At 36.3% G+C, this 9,512-nt stretch overlaps 1 protein-coding gene across 1 annotated transcript; it reads left to right on the forward strand.

Annotated features, from left to right (window-relative positions):
• Window positions 1-1,344: 1,344 nt before the first annotated feature.
• Window positions 1,345-8,796, forward strand: LOC119192189 (the record flags this gene model as incomplete). The annotated part of the gene is made up of 5 exons (XM_037446023.1): window positions 1,345-1,360; window positions 2,891-3,269; window positions 6,080-6,248; window positions 6,582-7,193; window positions 7,306-8,796. Coding segments are annotated over exons 1-5 (2,667 nt in total), but the record flags the coding sequence as incomplete, so codon positions are not given.
• Between the last annotated feature and the right edge of the window lie 716 nt (window positions 8,797-9,512).

A 9,512-nucleotide genomic window follows, 5' to 3' on the forward strand; every position in this document is an offset into this window, starting at 1 on the left:
GAAAACAACAACGAGAGTTGTAATAAATTAAATTCGACAAGGTGAGTGAAATTGGTTTACAATTTGAACGCAATACAAAATTTACGATATCTGTACTGCGATGCATGTATCTGTTCCGTGCATTTATAATCTGTATGTCAATTAATGCAATCAGAGGATTTTATTAACATTAAACCTCGATATACATATTTATGTTTATAGAAATGTCATCGTGTATTATTTAATATACTTTGTTTGACATCTCTAGTATTGTAACTGTTGTATTTCGCATGTAATTAATTAATACAGCTATTTTATGTAGCACGGTTTTATTTTATATTTTTATTGACAGACGTCTAAGAAAATATCTAAAAGTTACCATAGAGTTCTAAGGCATAAAGTTCTAATGTAATATATAACAGTAACTCTTTTGCAGTTATGGATATATAACACAAACACACACACACACACACACACTCACATACCCACTTACGCCATCTATCTCCCAAAGGGTAGACAGAGGCGCAACTGGTGAGCCCACTTTCCACCGTATGTTTTCTGTCCCATGATACGGACTAAGCTTATCTCCATATTAAGCAAAAATTTCAGACTCAACAGTGTTACTGAGCAAAAAAACGATATCACTTTGCTCGACCCAGGGAACAAAGTTGAGACCTCAGCAATGCAGTTTCACCGTAATACAACTACGTCACCAAATTTTGTATGTCTATAAATAATAAATAAATAAAAATATAATAAAAATCTTTTGACAAAAAAATTAGAAGACTAAAGCTGGGATTTTTGGTGCAAAATATTCGTTATTCATAAAATATTTTTAACCCTATGTTAGCAGAGATAGAAACGAGTACGTGCTTTCATTTATTAAAGCAATATCAAAATGACCCTTTATAGTCGATCAAGAGGACGTTTTGTTTCGGAAAGATCACCAGAACAATGCCGGCCTGTTTTATGATCTTATAATATACCTAATTAGTGCTTTAAAAAACACGATTCTATGCCTTATTTAATACCTAGACTATATTATTTTTTCTCATAATTATTGAAGAGAAAGAAAGGCAACAAATGGCACAATTTATTAGCAAGTTAGTTGGGCCGGGTAAAATATCTCCACCGCACCTGATGGTAAGTGGAGTGGAGATAATTACTTCTCAGGTGACACCACTATTCAGGCCTGTTGGAACCGGATATACAGGCTGATCCCGGAACGCGACACCCTTACGTTAGCAACTATGGCGGGTTTTAATACCTTGTGTACGGTGGCTATCCGGGCGGATATAAACTATATCCTATCACCAGCAAATCAACTATAATTAAATTATATTTTTTTAACTCTTTCTAATCGTCATGAATCTACCCCTAGGTGAGACAGGATAGCTAGTGTATTATCATGTTATTGGTTTTTCATATAACAAAACACAGGTAACAAAATTGAATAAAAGCAGTCCCGTGTAGTCGCCTAGTTTATGAGTGGTCCCACGCGAGGACCAAAATGCTGTGAAAGGTTCTGATATCATAATTTGTGAGGGTATTTACCTTAGACATGAAACTAACAAAACCCTTCAAGTGTTTCTTTCAATAAGATTTTAGGGGGTTAAATGTTTCAATCCCATGATGTCATTTAATTTATAAAAAACAAAACCGACATCAAGCATTTATCCCTGAAGGGGTGTGCAGAGGTGCAACGAGGGCACCCACTTTTCACCAAGTGTTGTCGCCCATGATGTGATAGGAGGCGAGCCTATCGCCATATCGGGCACAAATTCCAGACTCCGGTCCGATACTGAGCAGAAAAACCTAAATATCACTTTGCCCGACCCGGGATTCGAACCCAGGACCTCAAAGCGCTGCTGTACAACTACGCCACGAAAGCAGACTATATTTAATTTCTATCGTCACGTTAAATAAATTCTTCTTCCCGGTAACTGAGTTTTGGATTAACTGAATGTAAATTAAATCGATAAAAACATTTTCATGTTCCTGTCCTGGGAATCAACAGGATATTCACTAATACTGTAATACCCTAGAGTATTAGCAATGCATTTAAGCAAGCTGAAGTTTGTTTTGCTATTTTTAGATTCAATAGCAAGTTATATTAATTCCGTATGGCTTTACCTTTATTTTATACTCGAAACAGATTAATATAGATAGAACCAAAAGTAAAGCTAGTCTATATTATTGTTATTTTAGTGTTGTCTTGCAAAAACATTACTAAATATATATTCTAAATAGTTTTGAGTATCCAATATCAATAATACAACTCAAACAATAAACTTTAATACGTATTTTATAAGACCTATTTCGAATACTAATAAATCCGTTTACGATCCTCGGATAGCAACCCAACTCCTTTTATGATTCGAATAAAAATGTTAGTTAGTCTGAAGTCGTCAGTGTACCTTAACCAGGGTTTATGTGGACAAAGGGCTGTCTCTGTAATTTCAAGGGTTTCGTAATGTTAGGGTCTTTTGAGGGTCTAAAATCAAATGCTTTAAGTTCCGTTCAGCCAAGTGTCTTTATAGTGTTTGAAATGTGCTCTGCCTTAAGTCTAAATATATTTTTGTATTTAAGTTTAATAGATTTAAAGAAGTCTATATAATTGAGAAGTTAATGTAAAAATATGTATATGCAAGCATATTTGTTTACACTAATATCAGTAATGTGTCGTTAATATTATTAATTACAAATTATGGTTGTATGTTTGAGCATAATTAGTTATACCTGAAAAAGGACGTGGAGCTATGCTTTGTGTCAATATTTTTATACCTTTACCAATCTAAGTACTTATTCGCATTATGTACTCCCTTCCCACCTGCTCCCGCCATCTGCCTCCCATAAAGGAACTCCAAAGCCAGTTCTTAGACCTATTAAAAGTAATCATTTATTGTTCCAGATTGCCTGCACCTCCAACTCTACCGAGACCCAAAAGACAGATACAAGAAGGGCCAAACGAAAGCCTCGCTATCCCTCCAACATTTCTTGGGGTTTGAGTCAGGATTCACATTGGACAAGGAGTCTAACACCATAGCAATCATCTGCCAGGACGTCATCGTGGTCTTGGCTTTCGAGACCAGAGAACGGCTGATAGCCTGGCAGGTGAAGGTCGGAGGGCAGTTGGGGACGTCGAAGGAGTTCCTGGTGATGATAGGAGGCGGGGGAAGTAGGAAACTCCCAGCTGGACCCGCGAGGCTGCACATCCAGGGTCGGAGGTTCGCGCTCACCAGTGGGGTGCCGCCCCGTCTGCTTGGTATTTGGGAGCTGGCCCATTTGAGGTAAGTATGATTATAATATCCATAAATTCTTGTGAAACCAAGCCGTAGCATTTACAGTTAAGGGCTTAGGGTTTTTTAGACATTACAAAAATACACACGACTTCATCAAGTAATAAAAAAATTACCGCAGCAACATCATAAACTGTGTTCATAAAACATAAATTTTCATATAAATTAGACGAGATTCTACAGCAAAAGCTAATTTCGCACAAATTTGGCGAAAAGTGATTTAAATTTAATCTGTTCTGAGATTAACTTTAGATGAAACTAAATCCTAAAAAGAACATCAAAATATCAAAATTTGAACCTTTTTAGATAGCAAATAAAGTAATTTGTTAGCTCAAAGGACTTGGGTTATTTTGCTCTTTGAATTCTGGAGTCGTTAAGAATTAAATGCTTAAAATGAGCCTTTTCTAACAGTTAAACTCTAAAGAGGCTCGCGTGATATAGTTTCGGTGTGGTATACGTCCAATAAGATAAACACAATTGTAGTGACCGTCGGGTAATATGCCTTAGGTTAAAATATAATACCTATTTTATTCAACAGTAATTGTATTCACGATCCGACTTTAATATTATATTTTTACTACATCATAGTATTGGGCAATTTAAACTGCTAATTTTACTATAAACTCTAATTTCATATTGTGCAACAAATATAAACCAATATGACACGTGTGTGGTTTGCGGTTGGAATCCGTTCAAGGAGTAATTATAAATTTATAATGCGAGTAAATATTAAATTCCATTATAGTTACTCTTTGTTTTTAAAAATCTGTTCTCAATGCACTTCCTTGATTACTTCCCAATGCACCCATCACAAGCCAGGACCGCGGTAAAAAATAATGAAACTCGTAACCTCCACATGTGATTGAAATCAAAAATTTACGACAGCTTCCTGGCGTCCATCCAGATATATAGTGACAATAAAATTCTTGCCCTCCACCGAGGCTCATAAAGCGACGTGTGGAGTCTTCAGTTTCAACTGGACGCCAGCGCGATGTTAACGGCCGCGGCTTCCGTTACCGACGCCATTTTGTCTAAAGCGTCCACCATTTTAAAATGCGCAGGGTGGCCGTGTAAAGATTTGAATTTGGCAAGATAAAAGAATACATTTGCAAAATTACCTTTGTAAATTCATTGTATGTAAATTTGTATTTTAATGGTTTGTGTTATAATTTATAGTCGTGTATTGTATTTTATTTTCATCTGAATAAAGTTTATTGGTGTCATTCTATATAACACTCAATTTGAGACTTAAATTCTCTTTTGTAGCCCTGACACGGTATTCTTCTATTTTCGATAATAATCAAATCCTTTTAATTACAAAAAAATTATAAAATATTTTCATTACAGAAAAGGTACTTATTTCTACTACTATTAGACTATTGTATTAATGACTTTGAATAAGTATTGTAAATAAAATATATTTTTAGAGAAACTTTACCAGTCTTCAACTTTAATTAAATTTTCCTGAAGGCTAAATTTGGTCTTTGTAAAATTAATTTAATTCTTTGGTTGTTATTTAAAGAGTAGGACAAACGATTTTAAGTTTTTCTCGTCAAGGTATTATTATTATTATTTGAAAATAAATTTATATAATGTTTTATAGCTTTAAATAGCTTCGCCAGACAACAATTTAGTTTACTTCGCTAATATCCATTACGTAGAATGTAAGCATTTCAGTCGATTGCCTTATCCATGGATTCATCGCATAAGCTATACACGTAATATTTATAAATGAAAACGAAAAAAATAAGGTCACAAATTCGGTCAAAATGTAGCCACACTCACCCTTTAAAAAAACTACTAAACATATCAAACTAAAACGAAAATATTTTCCAAAAATGCGGTCAAAAACTGAGACGGGCAAGTTCCTGCAAAACCGCACGCGGCAGTTACCCGAGCATTTTAGAAATGAACTTCGCTTGTGCCCGAGCCAAACCGCAGCTTTTACGCTCCCCACATACGCCATATTCGCTTTACCATCAAAACTAACAGCGCCGGCGACATGCGGCAGGAGGTGAAACATGAATTAGTTCATAAATAAACAATTTCGAAATGTTTTGGTAACAAAAATAAAGAATCTTAGCTAAGCATCGCCTCCTGATCATGCGATCTTTAGAAATGTTGGCTGTAAATGTAATAGAGTACGTCCTACTTAATTCTGTAGCTATGGAAATATATTATAAAAAAAATAAACTAAGAAAGTAGTTACTTAGAAACACATAAAATTAATGAAAATCTTTTAATTTAATAAACGCAATAATCAGTTTCTTTAGTAGATTTTCAACTTAACGTTTTAAAATAAGTTGAGCACGTACGAACCTTCGGCATAATTAATATTTCCAGGAATGGCTTACATCAGTTAGCGTCTAAAATAGATCTGGGAGAGAAACCTGTCTACGCACATGTTGAATAAAATTTTCTTGAGCTTAGGGCGCGTTGTCATGACAGGCGCTTCTAAAGATCTCGTTGCTTATAACTATTAAGTCGAACCGCTTGTGGGCATGTGAACACTAGACTGAGTCTGAATTACTCTAGACTTTGTAGGAGTAAGTAATTACTAATAATATGAGGCTAAACATTTATTTTGAAGGACGTGCAAATGATGTAAACTTATTATATCAGGATGGTATATAATGGCAACAACGAGCTGAGAATACTTAATATCCTTAAAAAACTAAAAATTATTTAAACTAATTTACAATAATAATTGACATGCTCAATTAAGAGTATTTTCTTCGTTTTGGGAATAATACTGTTGGTTGATATGATAGACTATATCAAATATTCAACCCTATTTTCAGGCGCTACGGCGTGGTAGAGGGACGGTTCTGTTTCGAAGGAGGTTCTCACTGCGGCAAAGGCGAAGGTCTGCACATGCTCATCACGGATCAAGCTCAAGACATCACCGATTCATTCGACCTCGCCGCTCAAGGAACCTTTCTTTACAGAGAACACCGATGTCACGAAAAGGTATTGGTAATATTTAATATCAATACATTTGTTTACATTATATCGAGTTATTAAATTAATGTGTTTGGAAAATGGCTCATTAAATATTTCGTATACAAATGAATGCGAGATAACCACTTTGGTAATGATAAACAACTGCTCATAAACATAAATTTCAGTCAACCTCAATTTTTAGATAGAAAATGAGTTGTTTATACAATCACATACACACAATTTAACTTTCTGGATAATATGTATATGTTAAAAAAGAAGTTACGAAGATAAATAATAATAGACTTTCTATGTTACTTATGAAATATACAGTAATTATCGTACGCAATAACATTCAACATTTTTTTTTCTTACAAAGGGAGCAAGACAAGACCCAACACACGCATGTCTGACTTTAACACATTTGATCCATCAATTCCGGATACATCTAGCGGTTTATATGAGGAAAACTTCTTTGGAGAAGACTGCGGGGGATCATCATCCTACTGGCCATCGGACGAAAGACGAAATTACGATAACAACGATTTTAGATGCTCCACCGAAATGGATATTGGAAAACCGCCTTGGAGCGGAGCAGATCACGTCACTTTAGAACGCTGCTACAATTGTCTCACAAAGCTTGGTGCGATTTCTCGATCTTCAACAGTAGCTCTAACTCCTGGCACTACCTTTAACCCAGCTTGGACAATGGAAGCTGTTCCAGAAAGCAACTCCGATAATTCATCAAACAGTACTGAATATTTAACTCCAAGAGCTATAACAAAAACTATAGACGCCTGTCACTGTGAAAGACCACCGGTACGGCCACCCAAACCAGCTCATATGGAGCAAAAGAAGCCAATAGCACCTCCTCCCCCACAAAGCTGCAGCTGTATGAATGATAACCATGTTGTAAATAACCCGAAAGTCGGTCCCTATGAAAATTATGATGTTCCTAAAGTCTCACATGTAGAGGTAAGTATAACGTACCGTAGATAATTAGTATTTTGATTCATTGAACTAAAAGCACCGATATTTTATACTTTTAACGATCACCCTTAAGTAAAAATTTGCTTGTAACTTTTAGGTAGATAACTCCGAATACTATGATACTCCTAAAAGAATAAAGCAAGCCCTAGCTGAAGACCTATTCCAAGTAACTAAAACTTCTACACCAGATAACCTAGTTCTGAAGAAAAACTGCGGCTGCATACTAAAATTCGGTTCAAGAAAAAAACCCGTCATTGTAGAATGCGATGAAAATCTACAACCAGTCGAATGTCCATGTCAAAAAGTAACTAATTGGGCAAATAATTTAATCAGTCTTCCATACTGTAAACGAAACGAAATTAATGTTGAAGTCACTACAAACGTAAAAGACGATACAGCATTATATGCCACCGTAGACGTATCGAGAAAAACAAATAGACAGAGCGCTGTTACAGATAAAGACCCTCAAGAATCTACCAGTGACCCACAGTTTATAAATTACCAGAATATTACTCCTAAAGATGAGAAAGAAGGTGAAGACCATTACGGTAATTATGAAAATCTGGAATTTGCACTTTCTTTAGAATACTACGAGAATGCCAAAGATTTACTCAGAAAAGCAGGAGTGACACAAAGTGAATTAGATGCCTTGAGTGCTAACTTAGACATTGCCGTCACTACTTTACCAAAGAAAAAACTTTGCACAAAATGCGGACATACACAGCTTGGGCAAAAGCAAGATGCAAAGAAAAACAAAAGCGATGAATATTTACTGATGGAACCTGCGAATGACGCCAAACAAGAGTATTGTAAGGCCATAGGTCCAAATCCAGGCTATACACCGATGTCGCCAAATCCTAACTGGTCTCTTAGCCTGAAACATCCAATGCACAAAGTCCATAGAGTAGAAATAGAAAAATCATTAAGCATTCCCACTCTTAACGGAAGTGATAGATCGCACGCTTTAGGCATAAACAACGAGACACTGCAAAAGAGGTCGAGTTCGGTAGACTCTGCTAGACTTTTAGAAGATTTGAAAGAATTTGATAGTAGCATTGGAAGTCACGCCACTTCTTCATCATTAGAAACTCTAAGGAATCTGGCTATCGAAAATAGAAGATCCTCTTCGCCCTGTGAAAATGACAGGGAATGTTACGAGTGCTGCAAATCCTCAGGATCTGAAAATAAAACTGAGGAGAGCCTTTCAAAAGAGACACCACACTTACGGAACAAACACATGGATAATGCTCAAATTAAAAGATCGTCAAGTGTTCCATGCAAAGGTGGGAATAGAGACTCTTCAAGTTCAAATGATTCTGGTGTTTCAAGTTGTTCTTTAAAGCATGGCGTTGGGGAATTCAATGAGTTTGAAATGCCATTAACATCTGGACAATCTCGATACCACTATATGATGCAGAAGAGGATGAGAGGCAACTTGTCTGGTTGCGTACACTCCTCACTGCCTCGGAAGTCAAAATCTTCAGATCCATTGCGGGATCTGTCCATGCAAGTGCACAAAACAAATGTTCCTGCCAAGTCTTCGTCTGCCGAAGCAGAGGTTCCCGTGTTACCCCGAAACAGTTTAAAGGTCAGTGCAGTGTATCATTTAGTTATATATGGGAAAAATACACGCATGATAATCAGATGCAAAGTCCTAACTCGTAATCCTACACAGCGCCCACGTACGCACATCACGTATTGGCTACCAGAAAAAACAAGATGAAATTTCATTTACGCCAATTGCGGACAAGAAACATTTCACTCAATAGACCTTTTGCAGCGTATTTTATAAGCACCAACATCGCTTGCTTCTGATACGCTTTTCTCTGTACGCGGTTTCCTACACTCATATTTTAAAGTACTCAATTCCCGACCGCATCGTATTGTAGTTGCGTCTACGCGTCCCAATAGACCCTAAATTCTATACAGTAGCCATTTAATGGCGCCGTATTTTGGTATGTAATACGCACGGCTTTCAATTGAGCCCGTCTGAGCAGCAACTGTAGATAGGAGGCGATTCTCTGCGTGCATCTGACTGAACTCGTATGTTTAGTCCCGGATGGTCAAATAGCTTTAGGTGTTAAGCCCCAGCGGAGTATCTATGGGATGCCTGAAATGTCGGCATTACACTATCAACTAGTTTATAAATTAGTTTTCCCCGAAGTTTATTGGAAGACATTTGATTAAAATCCAAAAAGGGGGTGATAAAAAAGTCTTGACAGCTTAACAAACAACCTACAGATTTCATTCATAAAAATATAATAAAACGAAAGTTCTGGTATAAAATTCAAGAAAACTTTTACT

This window comes from Manduca sexta, unplaced genomic scaffold (assembly GCF_014839805.1).
Source record: "Manduca sexta isolate Smith_Timp_Sample1 unplaced genomic scaffold, JHU_Msex_v1.0 HiC_scaffold_2462, whole genome shotgun sequence".
Classification (NCBI taxonomy): Eukaryota; Metazoa; Arthropoda; class Insecta; order Lepidoptera; family Sphingidae; genus Manduca; species Manduca sexta.